Source organism: Rana temporaria, chromosome 1 (genome assembly GCF_905171775.1).
Source record: "Rana temporaria chromosome 1, aRanTem1.1, whole genome shotgun sequence".
Lineage (NCBI taxonomy): Eukaryota > Metazoa > Chordata > Amphibia > Anura > Ranidae > Rana > Rana temporaria.
The window spans coordinates 616,284,194-616,309,760 of NC_053489.1; the positions used below are offsets into that span (position 1 = coordinate 616,284,194).

The 25,567-nt window shown below is 41.5% G+C and overlaps 1 protein-coding gene across 6 annotated transcripts in view; it reads right to left on the reverse strand.

Moving 5' to 3' along the window:
* The window catches only part of FAM53A (family with sequence similarity 53 member A), a 109,840-nt gene that overhangs the window by 20,328 nt on the left and 63,945 nt on the right, over window positions 1–25,567 (reverse strand). For 4 of the 6 annotated variants that reach the window (XM_040335268.1, XM_040335265.1, XM_040335267.1 and 1 more), the window contains 2 exons: window positions 23,972–24,026; window positions 18,240–19,051 (listed from right to left, as the gene is read on the reverse strand). In XM_040335268.1, coding sequence (XP_040191202.1) covers window positions 18,240–19,051; window positions 23,972–24,026 — 867 coding nt within the window. Of the gene's footprint in view, window positions 1–4,071; window positions 4,172–18,239; window positions 19,052–23,971; window positions 24,027–25,567 lie in introns of all 6 variants that reach the window. The other 2 variants (XM_040335269.1, XM_040335270.1) reach the window with 2 other exon arrangements.

The window sequence follows — 25,567 nt, forward strand, 5'->3', positions numbered from 1 at the left end:
GAATTTCACTGCTTGTATGAAATTTCGAGCAAACTACTTAGCCAAGCCTCTGCTGTAATCTGCAAGAAGCCTCATCCTGTCAGGATGTCTCTACTGTATATTTCTACATTGTGTGAACATGAGAAAAATAGCGACCTACAACCTCGTAATAACTACCTGCCAGGTTTACAGGCTGTTCTGCCAAGTGACTATAGATGAAAGCAGAACGTAGCGATACTCTTAAAAGCATCTCTGGAGAATTGCTTCGGGTTTACTAAACAGGTTGCACACCTTTTTTCACTTACAGGCCTCACTACTGTACAATTTAAAACTGTTAACACTCATTTTAGGATAAGTCCATAGATCAGGAATCAGCATGGTGCTTCACAGTTGCTTGGGATATTGCCAGAGTACCCCAGGATTCCCAAATTCCAGTTACAGTAATACTTTGGCTTGCAAGCATAATTTGTTCCAAAAGCATGCTTGTAATCCAAAGCACTTTTATATCAACGCAAATTTCCCCATGGGAAACAATGGAAACTCAGGTGATTCGTTCCGCAACCATTTATTCATATAAAAATGATTACGGCAAAACAAAACACAGTATAAAGTGTACTGTAAACATGAAACAAATTACACTGCACTTAAAAATACAGTACTGTACAGTAGTAGGAATACTGTACCTCTGTTGCAAAAGTTTCAAGGCAAAAAGCAAAAAAAAAATCTAATGTGCACCCTTACAATGTTAAAGAGTCTGGTGCTCATTTATTTAACCACTTAAAGGACCGCCTAACGCCGATATACATCGGCAGAATGACAAGGCTGGGCACAGGCATGTACCTGTACGTTGCCCTTTTAGAGCCCGTGGGGCTTGCGCTCGCGACCTGGTCCGAAGCTCAGTGACCGCACCCGCAAACCAATCAATAAACGCTTATTGCAATTTGTTTTACCAAAAATAAGTAGAATACGTATCGGCCTTAACTGAGGAAAAAAAAAAGTTTTTAGATATTTTTGGGGGATATTTATTATAGAAAAAAGTAAAAAAATTTTTTTTTTCAAAATTGTCGCTCTATTTTTGTTTATATTAAATACAAACCGCAGAGGTGATCAAAAAAAGAAAGCTCTATTTGTGGGGAAAAAAGGACGCCAATTTTGTTTGGGAGCCACGTTGCACGACTGCAATTGTCAGTTAAAGCGACGCAGTGCGGAATCGCAAAAAGGAGCAAGGTTTAACCTGCATAATAGTCCGGGTCTTAAGTGGTTAAAAGGCTCTTTTACACTGTATGTAGAGTACAGCTGCTGATGTACAGTATACAGCTCTGTATGTGGGTGCTCATCCATTTAAAGCCGCTCTTTATATGTACTGTATGTTCAGTAAAGCCGCTGGTGTTCAGTATACAGTACAACGCTGTATGTGGCCACAGGTTGAACTCCCAGCGCTTCCTAGAGAATTAGGAGACACCCAGGACTGTTGATATCACTTTTGGGTAAGCCCTCCCCTGCTAGGAGTGTCTCCAGAAAGACGCTGGCAGCCACCATTGCCCGCGAATCGTTGGCAACATACATCGCTAAACTGTACATGAGTGGCTTTTTTTTTTTTTAAACATAAGAAAAAAACTTGCAGATCAAGGAATAAAAAAAAGTTGCTCATCTTTCAAAACGCTCGTAAATCGCATTACTCGCAAACCAAGGTTTCACCGTATTCGGTTCTGCCTTCTCTGTTCCATTATTATTATTACTGATCTCAAGTCAGAAGTCCATAGATCAGGCATCTCCTGGTGCTCCACAGTTGCTCAGGTTCTCCTTAGTGTGCCCCAACATTCTCAAATTGCAGTTAATCTGTCCCATCTTGTCTCACTCCCTGCCCTCCTATTGGCTATCAAATGTAAGGAGTGCCTCCAATGGTCAATGGAAAGGCTGAAAAAAAACTTGCTTGTGAAAGTTGTGGGCATTTTGACGGAGGTTTTGAGGATCTTGGGGGAACAGTAAAGCCAACTATACACAGAGCGAATTTCTTTCCTGCAACCACGGGTGGTGGGGAAAACCGCACCTGGCCTGTAGAAGCCGCTAGCAATTTTGCAGGTAAAATCCAGCTGGTGGTTGTACCCAAGTTGATCGATCAACTTGGTATGTTCAGCCTGTCCATTCATTGTTCAAATCTCGGTGGGTTCCTGCTGAACCGGCTGAGATTCTAACTGTCTATGGCTTTGCCTAAGGGTTCATAGTTCTGTACAGATTTTCTGGTGAACCAAGACTAACTGGCACACTAGTCTGATTCTAACAAGCATTTTGTTTTGTACACAGAGGACACCTTTGTGTACATTAATGGCTGCCAAATCCATAAAACTTGGGTGGGGTAACATGAACAAGGCTAAGCCAATATAACCGAGAAGATAGAGAGTGCTCAACAAACACACAGCTTGCAGAAAACTGGCAAACTCATTGTGTTTGAACTGAAGGCAGACTGAACATTTACATAAAAAGTGATAGCTAATCTATAGACTGACGAAAAGGAGACAGTCTCTCAAGCCTGAAATCCAAGCCAATAACCAATGAGGTAAAACATGAGCGACATTGATACTTCCTACTGAGCCATAAAAACAGTATGGCTACCTGGTCAACAGGTGATGTGAGCTTCAAATAGCCTAGAAGCAGCCATGTGAAAATATGTTAAGAATGTTTCAGAAGAAGCAAGATTTGTCATTTTTGAAGAACTCAAGAGGTTTTACGCTTTAGAAACACAGCTGGTGCCGGTTCAGTGTGAAAACACCCTGAATGGAAACTTCACTGTTACCAATCACCACGGTGCAAGATTTGCATGACAGCTTGCAAACAACTTCGTTTTTTACATTGAAGCTGCAAATTCTACTATCAGATTAAAAAGCAGATAACTGCTCTCAGGAAACCAGTACTTGTAAAGTATGGAGGTATAGTTACCCTCTCCTTCAGAAAATGCTAGTTGCTTGGTTGTGCTTAAAGTGATATTAAGCCCTCAGTTTTTTTAAGCACTTTCATCAGTCTACTTAATCACTTACCAAGTATGCAGCTGGATTTAATCCCCATTTTATGTGCCTGTTAAAGTTTGTGCCATGAACTTTGACCCACGTTCCCCTTTTTAGGGGAACTCCTTTCTCCTGCAGCATCCTTTGTAGCCACTCTTGGATACAGGAGCTAAAGTTTTGTCCTTCTACACGTTGTATGTACAACAGAAATACACAGAACTGTAGCTTATGATGTCAAGGCACTTCCACGCTCCTCTGTCCTTTCCCCAAGCTAACAGAATGGCTGGGGACTGCACTGTCCACCGATAACGATTTGCCGTGAAGACCAGAAGTTAGGGGAAGCAACACTGAGAAAACAGGAATGTTAAAATTGTTTACTGGGGAATGTTTATTTTAGCGGGCCAAATTTGTTAAGCTAAAAACCGCTGGGGGTTTACTACTTTAATTCATGGATTTAGTGCAATGAACATGAGCAGTTCATTAATTTCACTAAAATGCCTGCTGTTGAGGAAAGCGCCATAGTATAAGGAACTTTAGACGTGGATTTCTTCCTACACACTATAGATTTCAGGGAAAATTGCTAAATATTTGTTTGCAAGGTATCCTAAATATTTGCACCTGCCCAGAATTCCCCATGCCAATACCTTAGTAATTAAAAATAATAATAAATGGTGAAAAAAGGAAAATGTAGGCGCCCTTCTACCTTATGACCCCCCACTGCGCCCAGGAACAAACTAAAAAATTTTTTTTATATATAAAACACCTAAAGCTGCTACTTTAAATATATAATGTGTAATGTTTCTGAGTGAACAAAATAGTAGCACCGTATTCAGTGGATGAACAATTCTAAATTAGTGTATGAATAAATCACCCTGTGATTAGTGTAGAAATTAAAAAAAAAATTAAATAAATGTTCATAACGTTCATCCAGTGGTCAAAAACAAATAAGTGATAACCACTCAAACCAAGTCCACAAGTGATTAAATAAATTTCAAGTGATTAGACTCAAAGGGTCCACTCAATCTTGCTTGAGACCTTCCACCACACCATAAGTGCTCAGTGACTTCACACCCCAAGGAATTGCGCTTACCAAAAGGATATGCCTTGCACTCACATGCTCTGCAATACGGCTTAATAAAGTCTCCAAAAGGTATTAAACGATTCCACCAGTGTTCCAGTAAACCAAATTGCTCCACATGTAAAAATAAAAAGGTGTCTCCAATAGTGAAGTATATCAAAACTATATTAAAAACAGCACAAGTAGCCTTCACACATTGTACTCACATCTATCATAGCAAATAAAAGCACTTCAGCAGTAAAAACTCCAAAACCAGAGACAAGCCTGCAGTGGCACCGTGATGTACTATGGTCTCGGTGGACCCAGAATGAACCAAAGGTCTCAGCCCCCGCTCCGCTCGCTCGTCTCTTCACTCCAAAAGCACCGCACACTCGGTGTGCGGTAGTCTGAACGTTATGGAGCACGAATAGTTTGCCGTGTAGCCACTCCCAGACCAGTTTCGTCACTCAGGACTTCAATGGGATCCCAGTTCAATGGGGGGTGAGACTTATGGTTCATTCTGGGTCTGCTGAGACCATAGTACATCACGGTGCCACCGTAGTGTTTTCAGAACTCAGAAGCTGCAATAATTCATCTCTAGGAAGGCTAGTTCCATTGAGTAGCTTTATCTTGATCCTACAAAAATACGGAATACACATACCCTCTTCTTCACAAATAAATCATCTGGATGGCTGCACTCCCTTATTCTTCAGAGCAACTCTTTATTTAGTCAAGAAGTCCATGAAAGCAGCAAAACTGTACATGAATATACATGGACGCAAAGGAGCAGAGAGAGAGGTAACGTGTTTCACACTTGCTATGCTTCTTTTAGAACCAACTTAGGTTTGGTAGTACAGCATGTATGAAATGCGTTACCTTTCTCACTCTCCCCCCCATGTGTACTCATGCACAGTTTTGCTGCTTTTTATGGACTGCTTTTGATGAATAAAGAGTTGCTCTGAAGAATGAGTGCAGCCATCCAGATATTTTATAATGCATGTACAGTGTAGTGTTGGGAATGTGGATTAAAATTACTGACTTACCTTGAGCAGTGAGAGGGTGTGATAACCTCTGCCTCACTTTTACCTTCGGTATTGTTTAGAGAGCTCTGCCCCCAGCTCACTAAGGAAAGGATGAGCATGGAGAGTAACGGTCAGGTGACCACACATCAAAAAAGAAAAAAGGCGTTTTCTGAGGATTTGTATTACTTACACAAAAGGAGATTGAGCAGGCAATTCTTTCTGGCACACCTGAACTATCAGATACCAAATGCGTCCATAGTTCTTCAATTCGGCCTACTGCCCACCAGAAGAAAAGTGATAAACATCTTTTACTGGATGCTTATAACATTAATACTCCAACTCTAGTGACACCCTCAAGTCATTTTTACGATGTCTCACTTTTTTTTTTGTTACTTGCTTGCTATTCTATACATTTACTATTGTGTTGTACATTAGCCACAGAGTAAAATGATCTGGGCTAGTGCCCAGGGGTGGGGGCTGGTGCCTTACATTTTTTTAAACACATTGCACTGTTTAAATGTTTTTTTTTTTAAACTTTATTGAAATGTCAATGTGGAGCTCCGATAACAGATAAGTCAGTCGACTCAAACTTTCCTTGAGCAAAGGAGCAGTAAAGCACAACCATTGTGTAGCACAGCCAAACAGGAAGCAAAACCGTTGTATGTAATGAGTGAATAAGGATACCCCCCTGTGAATATAGAATGATAAACTATAAAAATAAAAAAATATTTTAAACTTCTTTTAAGATAGTGGCACACATTGATAACATCAAGCTGATAACATTCCCTTTAACAATAACGGTCATCTGTTACTCAAACCTGTGCCCAGCTGATAGGAAAGTCACACTTGGTATTTCACACAGAATGCAGCGATTACATGTCATATGTATGATGATACCACAACGGTTTTGTCATCTTGAAAGTTAACTTTGGCCACTGAGGAAATGAGTCACCCACCGCTGAAAGCAGAAGATCTACGGGCTCAGCTCCTGCTCTATAAGTTTCTATTGCAGAGGAGCCGGCTTGTAGTTTCCGTCATCAGCACCATCCAGACAGGAGAAAAAAAAATTAAAAACCTGCAGTTTTTTTATAAAAAATTATTACTAGACTGATTATATCTATATAGTATTAATAGCATGTGCTGATCAATAAAACTTGTTACTATGTATATTGTTTAATTCAATATGACCATGGAGGCAGCCATATTTACTCATTACATAATAGTGTGGGGCTTCCTGCTTAAGCCAACTATACTAGATATTCAAACAAATATTTGTATGCATATTTGTACAGAAATTTACGTCCGTACATTCAAAGACTCGATGAATGTTGTTCGAAAGTACTTGAAAAAAGTTTGCTTTTAAACATTCAATTTTGGAGTGAGTGGACTTGAAAAAAAAATGTCTATCCTGCTCCTTTTAATGTCATTGTGGTTGAAAACACATTCTTAAAAAAAAAACGTTCAAAAATAAATTTTGCTAGTGTATAGCCAGCTTTAGCAGCACAGTAGTGGTTGTGCTTTACTGCTCCAGTTTTCTATGGACTAGTCTAGTGAGGTGGACTGAAAACAGGACTTTCTACCTGACCAACTCGCAATGTTTATCCAAGAAGCTGTTCAACATGGTGTGATATTCACGCAGCCACTAGAGGGAGTATTGCTAAATCTTCATACTGTATTGTTACTGTGTCCTTATGAAAAAAGTGTTCTAGTTGTTGCATATTACACCTTTTTGTAAAAAAATTATTTGAACCCACATTGATCATTTTTTTATTTATTTTTTATAAAATGTATTGCATTGGCACCTGCAAATCACTGCAACCATGAACCAGACTATGCAGGCTATTCTTAAAGCCCCAGGTCTGTCCCGAGGTATAGACCTTCGGAAATAATGTTTGAAGAAGAATCAATGTACTACAAGTGCAGTGATGGAACTTACCTTCCACTAAAAGCGAGTCCTTCTGCCATGGTGGAACATGGGACTTGTAGTTCCTCTATTCAAAGAACGCTGTAAATATATATTGTTGGCTATTCAGTCAGTGCCACACACAGTCATGGTGAATTCAGAAACTGATAGGAGCCGGCAGAGAGCAGAACCTACAGATTCTGTCAGTCTAGGTTCTCGCCTATAAATACGCGCGTTTCCAATGTGTTCCTGTGCATTGCGGGTAGGGCACGCTATTTGGGGGTTACCTACACATGAGAAATGTGGAAAAGAAATCCCTGACCTTTTAACAAAAACGCTGCAGCACCATGCAGTACGAATTAGCAGATGCGTTGGGGGTGCAATTAATAAAGTAATGGCATCGTCGCGCCACCTGCTAACAGGGAACTAATTTCTGTGCACATTCTCAACACACAGTAGTGTGAGCCCAGCCTAAGGTGGGGAGATTGGTAGTAGGGGGGCTACAGACAGACTGACCAGGTAGGTCTCACATTATGCCCTAAAAAAGGTCCAACATGAAACAGTTAAGGTGGCCTTAGCCTTTAAAATTATCTTAAGACACAACTGGAAGAAATATTGATGTGCACTAGTATTCGCACAAGTAGAACATAAATGTTTTTCTTATTGATATACAGAAGACAAGGTAATGCTCAACCAAATCCCCTTTAAATATTAAAGAGCAACTCATGTCCAAAAAACGCTACTTATACTTGTAAAATATCCAGTTTATTGTTCCATCACATCATTCTCAGAACAGAAGCAGGGTCTGCAGTCTAATGCAGCAATTCACGATCGGAGTTCTGTGGAACCCTGTGGTAACCTCCAGAGGTGGGGTTCTCTGGGACCCTAGGGTACCCCTCAGAGAAGCATTAGTGGTCAAGGTGGTTCACACTGGATCTGTACACAAAACAGGTCGTACGTACAGAAAAGAATGGCTAATGGAATCATACCAACTTCAGTAATACTTACATAGTCTGGTTGAAAAAAGACACAAGTCCATCTAGTTAAAACAAGGGAAAAAACTTCCAGTCAAACATAACACATACCTCACAACAGTCTCAAAAGAGAAGGACTACCATCCAAAACAGGGCCTTCTCTTTTAAGCATTACCCACCAAACCAACAAGTTGTCTAAAGAGTGTCTTAGTGGCCAAGGTGGCTCACACAAGATTGAGGCATGGCAGGTTGGTTGAGGCATAGCTTTAGGTTGGGAAGGATAGTAGTTTGTTAGGTGGGTTGGGGCATAGTTTCAGGATGGTTTTTGTCCCTGAAGACAGGGAAGTCGAGGCCTTGGGTATAAAAGTGAGTCAAGTATCAGAAGAGGCTTGCCACTTGGCAGCCACCTGTAAAGCAGTATTAATGGAGGGGTTAAAATGGTTGCACTTTGCAAAATGGACCTTTAGCTTGGCTCAGAAGCTCCCAAACCTAACCCATGCATTTTGTAAAAGTGCTTACTTTCTGTTAAATTGTCATTAATGCTAGCCTCCCCCATACCTCACAATTAAATGCAGACATGCGACTAGAGGATAGTGTGGCTTTAGAGTGAGCTGTAAGCATCAGGTTAACTTTAACACAATTTAAAAAATCTCTAACAAAAAGGTAGGTGAGGATCTGCATTCCTCAACACCCACTCAACTGAAAACTGAAAGCAGATGCACAGATACCGAAGTTTTTGTTTGTATTGTGGTATCGACAGGTTATATTTATGGCAGACTAAAGCTAGTATCACATATCAGTAACACTGGGTAAAGGGCATTGTCCTGTCCATAAACGTCACTATAGCCCAACACTGAGCGAAGTGCATAAATTTGGCACCACTGACCTGCCATACAATTGCTGCATGCTTGTTATGGGTCAGTGACTCAAAAAACAGCCAGGCTACCAGCATCTTCACAAGTGCGTGGCCATTGGTAGGTCCTTAATTTGCTCAGGACAAGCGTTCTTTACAAGTACTGAGTACAGTATCTGCAGGTATAGCTGAATCACGTCCTGATACAAGTTCCCACACTCTGCAGAGAAGTTGGGAATATTTTCGGACAAGGTAACGTGATCCCTTTCCAGACTGAAAGAAGCCAGATCCTAACATAAAACATCAGGCCGAGCCTTTCTGCTCTTTGCAATAATTGCCTTATTACCGGGTACACATTCTGAGAGCTCTGAGCTCTTGCCAAAACTGTTAGATAATGGGAGCCATCCCAGTGGGACGCCACATTTTCCAGCAAGGTCAAACAGCTGTCTAAAAAATTAGCTGGAGCCTTCGGCTTAACTATTAGCTGGAAAGTATGAAGGTCTCCCATTCACAGGGCCATGTTTGTCTGCTAGGGCTGAAACTCGATCCACACCTTGGCTGACATTTCAATTTAAGATACAGGTGGCACGTAACAACTGTGAAAAGAAAACTCACATTTTCCTACGCAAAGCAGAGTTTTACTGCAGTAGGCAAATAGGTGAGCCAAGCTACCTTTACCACCCCAAGAAAAACAAAACAAAAAAAACACAAATGTGTTTATAGGTTTTATTTAAACTTTTTAATAGGACCACAGGCCACAAAATTCTATACACTTTACAGCAGAATTGGGTGCCATGTGCAAAGCATGGGAAGTCTTATAAATTGGCATTGCCAGGTATGTGGCAACATTGAATCCCATTAGCTATTCAGAATGCAAAGAAACAAGTTTCCCGCAACTGATCTGAAAATGCAAGCCATCTTGCCAATATGCCAACCCATGGGCACAGGGCCTAGATTTAGACACAGTAGGCTTGTGCCTATAGGCAATAGAAACAAGGTGGCTTTTTCCTGTATAGTTATCTCACACCTTTTTCCCACGATAACCAGAAGTAGTCAGTTCCTAGAAGCTCATTTTCACATTGTCATAATATATTAAGCAAGGCTAGGATCAGCAAAACAAGTACGGTAAATGTTCTGTGGAAAAGAGGAGTTCCTGGCAGACGGTTGTAGCTTTGGGCACCAAAGGTTGTATTTCTTTTCCAATACTAAGTGTCCCATTGTGCTGAATTAAACCAAAGGTGTAGCTATAATTTAAGGCTTACAAAATCCAGCCAGAAAACTGTAAAGGAAAGTCAGACTGCAATGGCAATGCAAAAATAGGATGTACGATATATATAAAAAAAAAAAAAGAAATTAATCTAATGAACCCTAATTACTTGTTCAGATTGTGCGGGACAGGTCAGAAAACTAACTTTCACAAAGCTCATCAGGAACAAGGTGGCCTGTGGCAAAACAGTATGTAGACAGGTGCAGCCTCTACGCTCCACTGCAGGTTGAACTCGACCGATACGGTAATGCAGAAGGGGAAGTTGGAAGAAACTTTGTTCCTCTGACTTCCTGCAGTCATAGGGAGACAGCTGTCCGCGATTGGATGCTGGAGTCCCATGCGACTCCAGCAGCCATCTTGGATCAGGCAGAGTCTAGTTAAGACTGTGGCTCCTGGGCTGTATGCAAGTGACAGGTTCCACATCTGGCAGGGACAGTGCTTTAGAGGTAGGAAAAGGTTCCAGAGGAGAAGGGACAGTGCAGTGACATCAATCTCTCTTCAGGAAGCATCCCTTTCAGGTGTGGACTGGCCAGGGCGCATTCTGCTCCTCATTGCGGATGCTGTCTTCAGCTTCAAGACTTCATACCGCTGTCACAGTTTGTAAGTGACCCCGGACGGGTGTGCCTACCCACTGGGCCTGAATAAGTTGTGTTGAGCGTTTCTACAATATACCTTCATTGTTCAACTCAGATTCTGTGTGTTTACTGCCCACCACACCTCGCTGCACCTTGCTCACAAGTGGTTAAGTTTAACAACCAAAGAGATGTACAGACAAAAAAAAAATCTACATTACAGTATTAATATAGATTGTTGGTATCTACTGTCATTTTTTCTGAATGAAACCACAGTTGTCCCTTAGGGTGTACTCGCACTATGCAAACTGTACCATGTACATGCATGTTTGACCCCCCCCAAACTCCAGTTTGACTAGCGTGATCAATTTGTATCATGCCTTGGCCTGGTTGAAGATGTGGCCTCGGGGACAGTTCAGTTGGACACGGGCATTGGATTACTTTGGTCTAAAACAGACTTAAGGATGCTCAGGCCAGGCACAATATGAGCACAGGCCAGAAGAGGAGTTGCTCGGGCACAATACAAGACAACACGGTCTAGAGACTCCCAATGTTTGGGTGCCATTTGTATGGAAATTAAAATTTTCTTGTAAATTGGCCCTTAGCCACACCCAAAAAACTCTTCCTGATCAGTCAAAACCCCCTAACACCCTCTTGCAAATGCTTAACCTTTCATCACTCTACTTCAAGGAATGGTTCTCTGACATTGGATAGCTGCCCTCTCACCTCCTATATCCCAGACCACCTGTTACTGAAACAAGAAGCGGGTGGGAAAGCATGCAGCAATAAAAAATAAGTTTCTAATCCTTCCACAAGCTATCCAAAAAAAATGTTTTTTTAATTTCTGAAAGAAAAAACATGAAATTTTCCCATACTTAAAAAACATCACCTGTCACAATTACCTTCACAGGTTTTCAACAGGCGAACATTCTTGTTCCTTGGGTTGACCTCGCTGTCATGTAAGCGTACTTCTATCTCCAACAAACCAGTTAATTTACATGCCGAAACAAGTAAGGAAGTACAGTGGGAACTATACTTATGGCTGCTCTAGATGTAAGAGTTGTAGGTCTCAGACCCCAGCGTTGCATCAAAATCTCCACTTCCCTCTCCCAGACCATTCACAAAACTTCCTGGCCGTTCTAGATGTAAGGTCTCCTAGACTTCAGTGATGCAGTCCTGTCTTAGTCACCCAACCGCTAGGTTTATCCACAAAAACGGAGCCACATGTTTTGTGAATGGCTTGGAGATGACCTGCAGCACCTAAAGCCAGAGTGGCCAAGAGTATAGTTCCTACTGTAGTTTCTTCGGAATGTTAGCCAATTTGCAGAAGATAGAAGTACGCCCTCATGGCATTGAGATCATCCCAGGGTAAATAATGCTTTCCTCCTGGAAATCTATGAAGGTAATTGTGGCAGGAGTTGGGCTTTAAAGCTGAGTAAAAATATTCCAGAATAGCCACAAAGAATATATATCCACCACTTTGTGTGCACCCAATAACTTTGCACACCCAGTTATACCTTGTAAAAGTAGGAATTACATCCTCGCTGTTCTGTACATATCCAGTGGAAAGAGCATAGCAGTGGGAGGGGCCCAGCACGCCTGCCTGCAGAAAACTACAGGAGGGGGCTGAGACGAGACCAGTAATCATGCACAAGGAGAGAAAGCAGCGGTGACTGGTCTTAACCCAGGAAGCTCCTGCATAGAGACAGCATTTCATACTGACTTACTGCACAGATCTGGAAGAAATACACAAAGTACATATACACATGCCTCTTGTACTTAAATAATTGCACATCCCAGAGTTTACCCTTAAAAAATTCCTGAAAAGTTCAAAGGAAAGTAGTGAATATACAAGAGAGACAAGAGGGCCTCTCCAAAAACCAAAGAGGAACAAATAATAATTTGAGGTAGTGATGTACGGTTTCACTTCTCTAAACAAAAATAAATCATTATATGCCTACGTCAGATGTCTTTATAGTGTTGAAGCAATACAGTAAACAACACTCCTATGTGGGAGAACTGAAATTACCATCCTGTTGGCACACTGACAATTTTATGCCAATTTTATCAAAGCGTCTGAAAGGAAAAATAAGAAATTCCTGGTCTGCAACATAAGAAAATTCATGCAAAAGGCCCATGCTAAAAATAAGCAAAAAGGTAGTAACCCACGATAACCAGATTTCAAAGTTAAAACAGTCAGATTTCTGCTTGGTTGCATTGCAACCTGCACACCTGATTACCCAAGGGTGGTGACATTTCCTGTTCAGCATGTTGGTGGTGGGGATGGGCATGGACCCAAAAACCCCTGCTAACTCCCAATGTGTAGCAGAGCAAATTTCTGGATTGGAAGATCAGTGGGTTAGCAGCCCTTCCAGCATCAGAAACTAAAAATACCAGAGCTTTGTTTAGACTGGAGTTTTTTTTTTATTCTGAACCAAATACAAGGAACATTTCAAGGCACAAGTCTTCCAAATCAGGGACAGCTGGCAACTATTTGTTAGGCTGCCAGGTATGAAGAACTCCGAGCAGGGCTCAAGTCCTGTGGGAACGAAGTCCCTGCACTTTTTTTTACAGCAGGAACGCAGTTCCCTTTGCAGGACTAGAGCAGCCAAGCCACCCGAGCCAATCCTTCACTAAGCGGCGATGCCCAGCTCGAGTCACTGTCAGGGGCAGGCGAACCTTAGTAATCCTTTATGTTACTGGTCGCTTCCTGTATATGGATTCATCGGGTAGTGTGCGGGTATTCCGTCACTTCCTCAAAGCCGCAATGTCTCCTGGGAGCTTTTGTCATTGTTCCCAGGAGACATTGCGGAGGTCTGCCGCGAGTTATCGCCGGATTTAGAAAGAACTTGCTTAAAGTTCTTTCTAAATCCTGTGATAACTCGCAGCAGACCTCCGCAATGTCTCCTGGGAACAATGACAAAAGCTCCCAGGAGACATAGCGGGATCGAGGAAGTGATGGAATACCCGCACACTACCCGATGAATCCATATACAGGAAGCAGCCAGTAACAAAGGATTACTAAGGTACAGTGGATCGGAAAAAAAACATGCGGTTTAGTAATTATGCATATGAGCGTATCTTTTTTTTGGTGGGAGTTCCCACACTTTTTTCCCCAGGACTTGACCCCTGACTCAGGGGGACCATAACATAGGGGCGTGCTTCGTGCATGAAGAAAACAAAACATCATTAAATAGATCTGGGAGACTTCAGAACACAGCACTTGGGTTACAGGTAAAAAAGAAAAAAGGTGAATGGTACAATTACATTCTCGTCAAATGAAGGGACCACTGCCTTCTGCATTCACAAACTCCCTTTCCAAAGGTCAAATGTTTGGCTTATCCAAAAAAAATCTTCGGTAATCAAACAAATTTGATTTATTCGTCAACCTTTTTTTGCACATGCACTGGAAGGACCACGAGAATGCAGAAGAGTAATGAGAGCAGACAGTTTCCTGAACAGGAAAACATATCATTCACTGTCCCATCACCGACAGGAGGAATCTTGTGCTATTCAAGACGCTGTAAAATAAGTAGCAAGGACAGCAAACTCTGAGCCATGAGGATTACAAGCCAGAGGAGGTCCAGAATGCTTACTTCCTTAAAGTATAACTAAAAGGCAAAACTTTTTTTTTATAGTTTTGGATAGAGTGGAGAGAGATTAGAGCACCTATTAGGTTTTAATTACTGTCTGTGGCCCGGTTAGGAAGATTCGTCTCCTCTATTTTTTCTGTTTACCATAATCATTTAAAGTAAAAAAAATTGGGTTGTCCCCAGGAAAGTAAGAGAGGGAAAATTTTCCAATGGGGACACTAGTTTCGGTAATCTGGGAGTCCCAAGGAATTCCCTTTATTCGCAGGGATATCCTCTCAGCACAACTGCCCATTGTTTGGACTTCTGAAGAAGGTGCCCATTAAAGATACAAAATCAAAAATGTGGGCACCTCTTGGGAGACTCCAGCCATATCCATAAGGAAGAACACTACACACCTTCTAGGACAGTCATCTCCAAATTGTATCCCGAGGGCCGGATGTGGCTCTTTGCTTGCCTTTGTTCGGGCTTTTAGTCCACTATTCCTCTTACTAACACCAATGATGAGGCACCATTGCTTGCACTGATGCAAACAACGAGGCATTTTTCCTCTTATTGACACCAACAATGGTGCACTGTTCCTGCCACTAATATTAATGATGGGACATTATTCTTCCCCCTACCGACCACATTTTTAAAATCACACTGATCACCAGGCCTGAGATATTGTCTACTCCCATTAATGCTGGGGCATTTTTATAGTACCCTCTGGCCACAGTAAAGCCCTCCTAAAGTCTGAAACACAGGATACTGGCCCTTTGTTCAGGAAGTTTGGAGAACACTGTTCTAGCATATAGAGGTGTTTGTTATCACACAGATTTGCATACCCATTAAAAAAAAAAACAGTGGGTAGGCTCAATTTTTCTATATTAAGTGAGTGATCACTAGAAAAGACTTGGGGTGGTGCTCAGACTACCCACTTCAGGACAGGAAGGCATCTCCCCCTTGTCGTCCTCAGGGATAGATCTACCGATATATTGACACCCGAACATTTTAAAGACTGGAACTTTGTAAGCCTACTAATGCATGTGGCATAACATGACTATCACGAGACCATCTACACATGCTTTGATGATATTTGGAGGATTTACTTTGCTGGCTACAAACAGCAAGGCAGCCTTACCAAGTAACTGAAAAATGGGCAATGAAAAAACTGGATCATCCACAGTAACAAATACCCTAAAGGTTTAAGACAGGTTGTCAAAACACATCAGAATAGACAGAATTAAACAAAGTCAACACCAAGTTACATAAAAAAAAAAAATTTAGAAGCCGTCAAGTGCAGACAAGTCGAAGATCTTTCAATATGCAGACACGAGTGTAGTGCGTGAGCTTCACCCTCCAGCAGATGGAACAAAATAAAGGATCTTGTGTGATTTGGGTGGGTTATGAGAGGTCGGGTGAGGCACACAGCGTGAGAAAGGGACTTTCCTACAATTCTCTATTTTAAGCTTGCATCTCACTGTACATGCAGCTGGCAGGAGGGGGCTGCACTTATTTTTCATCTTGTGAACTTTTTGTAGGGCCATTAAGTAGTACTGTATATTGTTATACCTGGGGTCTGTTCCAGACAGGGATATGAATTCATTATTATAGGCAATATAACATTGAAAAAAGCTGTGAATCAATACTTCTAAAAACTAAACACATTTTAGCTCTTCTCTGAAAATAAAAAATAAAAATCAAGGTGCCCAAATGACTGCCAACATCTGAGTCTTGAAATTTGGACAAGCTGACATGAAAATCAGAATGATTGTGTGTTAGTCAAATATGCCAGGGCACTACTTAGAATGGTACACCCTTTGATTGAAATATACATTTTTAGATGACCTCCCAAATTCCTCCAATATATTCAAATAACAGAATTCTTCGATACAGATCAACCGTATTATTTATGTTATTTATTACAGGTACTCAATGTATGCAGAGCTTTACATATGTATTGTGCACATCAGTCCCTTCCCTCAAGGAGCTTACAATCTAAGGTCTCTAACTCACATTCATACATACACATGCTAAGGCCAATTTAGATAAACCTACCATTTTTCTTTTCTTTTCATGGGAGAAAACCAGAGTACCCCAAGAAAACCCACGCAGGCACAGGGAGAATATGCAAACTCCAGCCAGGCATTGTCATGGCTCAGATTTGAACAACCCTAGTGCATCAATGTAGAAGTGCTAACCAGTTGGCCACTGTGCAGTAGTAATGAAGTACCTTACCTGGAGAAAATGCTGCTCTTCTGCATCCTTCCAGTGCAGTACATTTCTGAAGATGCTTGATCATATGATCTCAGCTGAAGAGGGAAAACTGGCCACTCTGAATGGTGATCCTTCCATTTAACGGACATAAAGGGCCAAATGCCTTACTTTTTACAGCACTTGAGGGGGGTCTGTCAAGAACTGCATTTTCTCCAGGAAAGGCAAGTAAGCACTTTTGTTACTCTACTTACCCATCCCAACAAGACTATTAGTGTTAAAATCAATGCACATGCCTATTATAAGTACAGTGTGGTACAACCACACTGATGGGATGCAAGAATCGATGTGAGAATCTGAAAAATAATGGATATTAGACGAACGCTAGACCCTATACATATTCCCAGTACCACATAAAACAAAGAGGTCTACACAGAGATCAAGTAACTATCAAATATACTTTGTTTTCCTGACCCAGATCAGAAATGGTACAGAAAAAAAAAAAAAAAGAGAATAGGCCGAAGCCCAACTTCCATTTCAGACTCCTTCCCTTCTGTCTTGTTTTAAAGCCTAATCTGATTTTGGTTGGCTTCCACAAAATGTCAGCCTTCGCTAAGACACTTTAATGCACCTCATGTACTGAAACAATGGATCATTTTTTTTAGCCACTCCTGGATATTTCTGGACAAAGCCGTCTTCTGTGTCTGTACATAACTTGCTATCATTTCCTGAGTTTTGACTCCTGAGTGTTATGAATGGCAAAATTTCCCATCTTCCCACCACTCCTTAAACTTGAGATTAAATTGGAAGAAAGGAAAGAGAAAACACTCAAAAGCAAAAGCACAATGCACTCATATCTTCCACTGTACGTCATTTCCAGGCAGGACGCACATACTGCTCGATATGATAACACGGGAAATATTTTCATGTACACATCAATAATAATTACCAGCTCACTAACCAAGTGTAATTCTGACAGCTTTTTGGGTGAAAATGCATCATGTATGCAACTACTTTCACTGTTTCAGGGTATGACCAGACACATGTTTTTCTTAGTTTAAATGGAGAAGAGAAGGATTAGAACCCCCATCAGGTTTTTACTGCTATCCGGTGCTGCGAGATTTAACTTCAACTTCCCATTCTGCTGCTAACATTTTACCAGATAGGAAGTTCACAATAAAAATGCTTTTCTTTAGTAAGGGAACTCTTAGAACCCCTGTCAGAATTTCTACTTTGTGTCCCTGTTGCATCACTTCCGATTTGACCATTGTCAGCAAATCTGGAAATGAGGGAAAATCTCTCTAACAAAGCCCTGGATTGCAATAATAGCCCGTCAGGAACAAAGTTTCTTGCCACTATTAAACTATTAGTAAACACAACATACAGGGATATGGGAAATGATTACCGACATTGACCCACATACACCTTCACAGGTTGAACTGGATGGACTATTGTGTTTATTCAACCTTACCTACTATGAAAACATTATGAGCACAAAAAGGAACTCATGCTAAAAGCCAATCATCAGTTCCCATAAGGTGCACAAAATACCTGCAGTCAGTAATTATTCACAATGTGGGGAGTTGTCTGCCTAAATGTAATTCTGTGGAAACTTGGCTTTGAGAGGCTTCTTGGAAATCAAATAGCTATCCTTATAGAATTTATAAAATGTTATAGTAGAAGTACTGATATGTGTATGAAAGGTTTTGCCTACAGATCTATTTTATACGTTCTTAAAAAAAATGCATGAATAGTAGAACCTACCAAAAACACCAATAAATGTACAATGACAGATACACAGGTCTGACACGCAGAAAGACTTACCCGAGTCATTTTAAAGAAATCTATAGATGGCCTGCTCCACCGTACGTCCTCATCACGTCTGCGCTTTAGCCGGGCTTTCCTCTCATTTAACACACACGGCTGGGAACGACACCGCAGTAAGCCCTGGCGCCGCCTCAACTCTGGGGTAGATGTTGGTGTGCTGTTGGCTGAAGGCAAAATATCTCCTGGCTCTGTGATGTGCTCCTGAGACAGAGAAAGGCGCCTCCTTGGACTGAAGTCACAAGGGCCACCAGAGTTCCAACGTATGCTGGAGGTTGTGCTTCCTTCGCTACCATCCACAAAGCCGCTGCTGGCAGAAGAGGGCCTTGGGACAGGAGATGTGTTGCAGGCAGGCACTGTGAACACATTGTTGTTGTTGTTAAGAGACGGGGCGTTCTGCGGCAGGCAGACACTTGTGCTTCTCTGCAAGGTGGCGCTGCCGTGACTGTTACAGCGCTGTAAAGTGGCACTGCCACCGCTGTTGCATCGCCTCTTTGAAACGGGAGTCCAAACCTTGGAATTGCCTGGTTTCCAGGGTGACCGACAGCGAGAAAGTTCATCTGGCTCAGACAGTGACCTGCAGTGTCTTTTCGTCGGCGGTGCCAGTGGCTGTCCAAAGCTGTCATTGAGATTAAGTTCTCTTATCCAACCCGATAATAAGGACTGATTGGAGGACTCGTTCTGCCATGGCAGAGTAAAGTTGGCTGGAGTGCCGGTGCTATAGGGACACATAGAAAAAGGAAAAATCGAGTTCTTGTTCAGTTCCGTCCTTATTGGACAAGCCCTGTCAATCATTTTCCAGGGACTGTCCTCTACAAGAAAAAAAGGAAAAAAAAAAGAAAAAAAGAAAAAACAAAGATGTATATTAGAACAGCAGCAACATTCTAAAATACATTTTTTTTCTTTAAATATACATAAAGCACATAATACCAAACACCTAGTTGATGGCAGAGTCATATCAGAAGAGGCTGGGTTTATTTTTAGGGCTGAAAAACTGCAGTGTAGACAGATAACTCCACTCGCTTCAACTCAAATAGCACAGACTTTTTACAAAGGGGAATTCTCAGAAACATGTAAATAACACTCTGCCCTCAGCTCTGTTTTTTTTTCACAATATAATTAAATTACTTAACTGATCATGTATTCTGGTATTAAGAGGATAGCTTGACCAAGATTAGTTTTCCACCTCCAGGTTGCATTTTTAATAATCTACTACATAGTGGCTGACAAAATAGGTGTTGTATTATTCAGAGCTTCCTTATATGCATTAAAGTCATTAACATTTTAAAGGGATCCTAGCCTTGGTTTTACAGTTTTGCTTTATGGGCGTCTAAAGCAATGATGTTTGTGCTATCAGATATTTGGATAAAGCTTTTCATAGTTTTAATAAAGGCATGGGGTCTCGGGCATTTTCCAGGTGCTGGATTCAAACCAACATCAAGTGTATGTGTAGCCAAAAGGGATTAAAACCGCTTCTAAGGTGGTTTTTCTTCTGTCTAACACTGATAAAAACTCAATTCGCTTCCTGTCCCAGATACAGAACAGGATGCTGGTGGAATATTCCCAAAATGAGGGAAGTGCCCTTTCGGTTGTCTACAGTCATGTCATGTCCCCTTACCTCTGGTTCTAGGGATAACATTTTTTATTTTCCCTCACTTTACTTCTCAATGACAATAGTCACCCACACAAAGAGGGGCAAATCTTCCCAATGGGGATACATACAGCAATAAAAATTACTTTAAAGGTCTTGTCAAAGTATCCAAAATTGGGGAAAAAAGGTTCTGCCTCGAGATACAAGGTAAAGACAACCAGTCATGATTGGCCTTATGCAAGAATCTGTAAATTCAGTCTTGCGTCTTCATAAATGTGAAAGGTTACCCATGAAAGACTAATATCTGCCCCTTTTTTTAATCATAATTTACACTGTTTGGAGATGAATCCAGGTTCTAAGAGAACACCTCAAGGTTGCCCTGCCAACCACTTTGGGAGTACGATGATGGTGTAGGTCATCAGGAAGAGTTTAGGAAGTTAATATGGCAGCTACTGGCACTTAGTCCTAAAAATCATCCTCAAAAAAACTAAAACAAACTAATAAGGGGGGAAATGTATTAATATAAGAATAAATGTTCAAGATGTCTTGCAGACCAAATACCCCTTGCCTGTTTAAAGGCCAAATAGGAAAACATCGGAGGCGAGTATGGAATCAACCACAGAAAAATGTGGGCCCAGATTCACAGAGACTTACGCCGACGTATCAGTAGATACGCCGTCATAAGTCCGAATGTGCGCCGTCGTATCTATGCGCTCATTCTTAAAATGATACGCCTGAATTTTGCCAAGATACGACCGACGCAAGACTCCTACGCCATCGTATCTTGGGTGCATATTTACGCTGGCCGCAAGGGGCGCTTCCGTTGATTTACGCGTCAAAAATGTAAATGAGCTAGCTACGCCGATTCACGAACGTACTTGCGCCCGTCGCTGTAATCTACGTCTTTTACGTAAGGCGTTTTTCCGGCGTAAAGTTAAACCACCAAAAATCTGGTCTAAGTCGTTTAGGGTATGTCGTCGGAAATGCCGTGGGATTTTACGTAAGTCGTACGTGAATGGGGCTGGGCGTAAGTTAGGTTCACGTCGTACGCATTGAGCCGTCGTATCATAGGGAGTATTTGCGACGTAATTCTGAGCATGCGCCGTTCGTTCGGCCATGCATTCACATGGGGTCACGATTCATTTGAATACAACACACCCACTGCCTTGCTACTTTGAATTAGGCGGGCTTACGCCGGCCCATTTATGTTACGCCGGCGTACATATGGGAGCAAGTGCTTTGTGAATACTGTACTTGCCTCTCTATGTTAAAGATGCGCCGATCTCTCTGAATCTGGCCCTTGATCTTTAAATATATACCAAAGAAGCCAGAGGGCTTGAGGCCGCCTTAGAAGGCAAGTTAACTATCAAGTTCACTTTAACCAGTTGGTAACCGCCCTATAGCCAAAATACGGCTACAGAGCGGTTACTGTACTCTAGGAGGGCGTCAATGTACGTCCTCCCAGAGACTGCGTTGTGCGCGCCCGAGCGGGCGCGCACACGCGATCGCCGGTGCTCGCCGGGTCTACGGGACCCGCAGCAACAGCACTCGCGGTAAGGAGCCAATGGAAGCGGCTCCTTACCACGTGATCGCGCCGTCCAATGACGGCGCGATCACTTGTAAACAAACCGGCGTCATGTAATGACGCCGGTTCCTCCCTCTCCTCTCTGTACCGTTCGGTACAGTGTGAGAGGAGAGGGAGGGGGGGGGGGGATCGGGCGGCAGCAGCAGCCGCCGCACTGTGGGCTGGATCTGTGACAATTGCAGTCACAGATCCAGCCATCCCTGCGCAATACTCTGCAAAATAAAAAAAAAAGATGAGTGCAATACTCTGCAATACCCCACCCCATACTCTGCAATACCCCACCCCATACTCTGCAATACCCACCCTGGGGGGGTGGGTATTGCAGAGTATGGGGTGGGGTATTGCAGAGTATGGGGTGGGGTATTGCAGAGTATGGGGTGGGGTATTGCAGAGTATTGCACTCATCATTTTTTTTATTTTACTCTGCAATACCCACCCCCCCATACTCTGCAATACCCACCCACCCATACTCTGCAATACCCACCCACCCATACTCTGCAATACCCACCCACCCATACTCTGCAATACCCACCCCCATACTCTGCAATACCCCCCCCCATACTCTGCAATACCCCCCCCCATACTCTGCAATACCCCCCCCCCATACTCTGCAATACCCCCCCCCATACTCTGCAATACCCCCCCCCCATACTCTGCAATACCCCCCCCATACTCTGCAATACCCCCCCATACTCTGCAATACCCCCCCCATACTCTGCAATACCCCCCCCCATACTCTGCAATACCCCCCCATACTCTGCAATACCCCCCCAATACTCCGCAATACCCTCAATACTCCAATACCTTGCAATACGTCGCCTATGGGGATTTTTAAGTAGCAACGTTTGGCGCAATTTCACGAGCGTGTGCAATTTTGAAGGGTGACATGTTGGGTATCTATTTACTCGGCGTAACTTCATCTTTCATATTATGCAAAAACATTGGGCTAACTTTACTGTTTTTTTTTTTTTTTAAGCACAAAACTGTTTTTTTTTTAAAAACACGCGTTCAAAAAATTGCTGCGAAAATACCGTGCAAGATAAAAAGTTGCAACAACCGCCATTGTATTCTCTAGGGTCTTTGAAAAAAAAGCATATATAATGTTTTGGGTTTCTATGTAATTTTTTTAGCAAATAAATGATGATTTTTACATGTAGGAGAGAAATGTCAGAATTGGCCTGGGTGCTCCAGAACGCCTGATGGTGCTCCCTGCATGTTGGGCCTCTCTATGTGGCCACGCTGTGTAAAAGTCGCACACATGTGGTATCGCTATACTCGGGAGGAATAGCAGAATGTGTTTTGGGGTGTAATTTGTAGTATGCATATGCTGTGTGTGAGAAATAACCTGCTAATATGACAGAAACTAGATTTTTTTTTTTTTTTTTTACAGAATTTTCAGTCTTTTTTCTTTTATAGTGCAAAAAATAAAAACCGCAGAGGTGATCAAATACCACCAAAAGAAAGCTCTATTTGTGGGAAAAAAAGGACAAAAATTTCAGATGGGTACAATGTTGTATGACTGAGTAATTGTCATTCAAATTGTGAGAGCACCGAAAGCTGAAAATTGGTCTGGTGATTAAGGGGGTTTTCGTGCCCAGTGGTCAAGTGGTTAAGGATAATCCATGAGTGTAGAAATACTGTAGCTACCATTGATAACTTGTAAAAAGGCCAAAGCTTTTGGTCTAGCAGCATGATCCCAGAATTACTACCTAGCGAGTCACTGACTTGCTCTGCATACTTTTTCCAGGTGAGGGATTTACGTTTAAATCGAGGAAAGAAAATGGTTTACAAGTAAGCCCAGTCAAAAAATGGAAATGTAATTTAAAACTGTACTGAAATTTTATTTTTTGTGATAAACTTTTTTTTAATTGTTTCTTTTTAAATGTTTTAAAAGCTGGACAGACATCACCTGGTCCTTAAAGCCAAATTATTTTTCTCAGATTTGCAAACAGCTGTTCAGATTAACTTGGGCGCACACAAACTATACCCGATTTGGTTTTAATTCAAGCAAATCCAGCAATGGACGCGGCAAACTTAATGCAAGATTCAGACCTACAGCTGCGTTAGCATGAGCAAAAAAAAAACGTACATCTTAAAAGGACTTCCTTTTCAAACAATGAAATTAATTGTGAATGCAACACTTAAGAGGAAGTTCTAAAATAAGGATTCTGATGCTGAATAAAGTCCAGCTCTATTTGAGGGAAGGAGGGAGTCCAGCTTTTTGTGTCTGTTATAATCTGGCCCATTTAAATGTTTTAAATATCAGAAGGATGGGATGAAATATGTCCCTGTCCATCCAGCCAGTGGCTGGCCAACAGAGCAGGCTGCATTTAATATGCAAAGCTCCTTAGAGGCATACAATCGCTGTGAGCCACTGATTCGTACCCATTGTTCCACAAACAGTTTAAGCCAGCAGGCTCTCAACCCATATTTTCAAGCTCTGCATATAATTAGCACCAGAAAAGGGTTCTCTTTTTTTCTTTTCTCCTCACTGTTAGTTGAACACCTTGCTTTTCATATAAAGAAAAAATCTGCTAAGGTTTCACGAAAACTTACCATTGATTTCGTAAGGGAACAAGGTGCCACCATTGTTCAGCTTCTCAGAAGAGCGCTGAAATTAACCAAAGGAAAAAGTTTCAACACCATACAACAGAACATGGTGTGAAAAATACACAAATCATACACTTTGCGAGCAGGACTAAAAAAAAAAAAAAAAAAAGATATATATATTATATGACAATCAGATGTACATGGTACTGGCCAATGCAGAGGAGGTACATGTGGGTGAAAAATTCACTGCAGGGGTAGGCCAGATCTCAGTATTGTTTAAACGAGAAACAGAACTTCGCCATCTGTTCCGTTTTCAATACGTGAGAAATTGTAACAGCTGTAATGTGTTAAGTAGTATTGCTAAACGGCCTTGATATAAAACATTACAGGATCATGTCTTTACTGAAAAGTGACTTACAGAAGAAAATCGTTTTATAGCAAACACAAATCTCTTTGAAACACAAAAGGGTCTAGTGGGTTTTGTTTCTGCTTTTAGATTCAATTAGAAATAGAATTTAGACACAATGGTAAATGCTGGCAATAAAGGAACACATATAGGTCTAGATATTTTTATGATTAAAAAGAACCTTAGATCCAGATAAAACACAGATTCAATAAAAATTCAAGCTTTGGCTGATTCATCCGGGTTATTTCATAAGATGTAGCACCAAGCATAATTAGAGCACAACACAATGAACCATATCACGTGGTTAGAAAAGTTTATAATTTATGGCATCTCAAAATGCTGATAACGCAAGGAAAAAAAAGTTAATTAAAAATACTGTAGCTGTTACAATTCCCAATCTTGAGTACCAATGCCAGAACATTCAAGTATTTACCTACTTCAAATCAAGTCCTCAATGCCCTCTCTAGCTGCTTGTTATCTAAAGTAATTCATTCTCAAAGATTTCAGCCAGTTTCAAACAGCTTAACCACCTGCTGTGATTTTACAATAGAAGGCTGTCACGATTCTGGTCCAAGAGAGAAAGAAAATGGCTGACATTTCAATGCCTCCGTTTTGAATTTTGAAGATTGATTTCTCCACCATGTCTACAGTTACATAGCAGTGAATGATTGTTTTACAGTTCTTTTATTACATGTTTAGTATAAGTCATTTAGTTTCCACACTTGTGGACAGACCAAGTATAAAGAGATTGCACTGCCCCTCACAATGGACTTTTACCACTTGTATAAGTCTATTCCACACCCCAATAATCTATCCCAATCTCCTAGCCTCCGATGACAGCCATGTATAAAATAGGCCCCCCTGTATGTAAAAAAATTGGCATGGAGCACATGGTCTCTACTGAAGGGGCTTTAGTAGTTCTACCTGGACTTTCTTTTCTGTAACTGAGCCCAAATGATCAATGCCGGCTGGCACCAGAGGAAAGAAGACAACTGGGAATTCCAGCAAAAAAAACTTGCAATGTCAAAAAAAAAGGGATAATTAGAACAGAACAATCATATGCAGAAGGTGTAGGTCCACTTTAATTGCATTCTAAAAATGTTTAAATATAATGAAAGGCTTCAAAAAGTATTTTCATCTTTCCATCTATTAAACCTTCTGCCCTTGTAGTTTTAAATTTGGATAGTAAAACACTT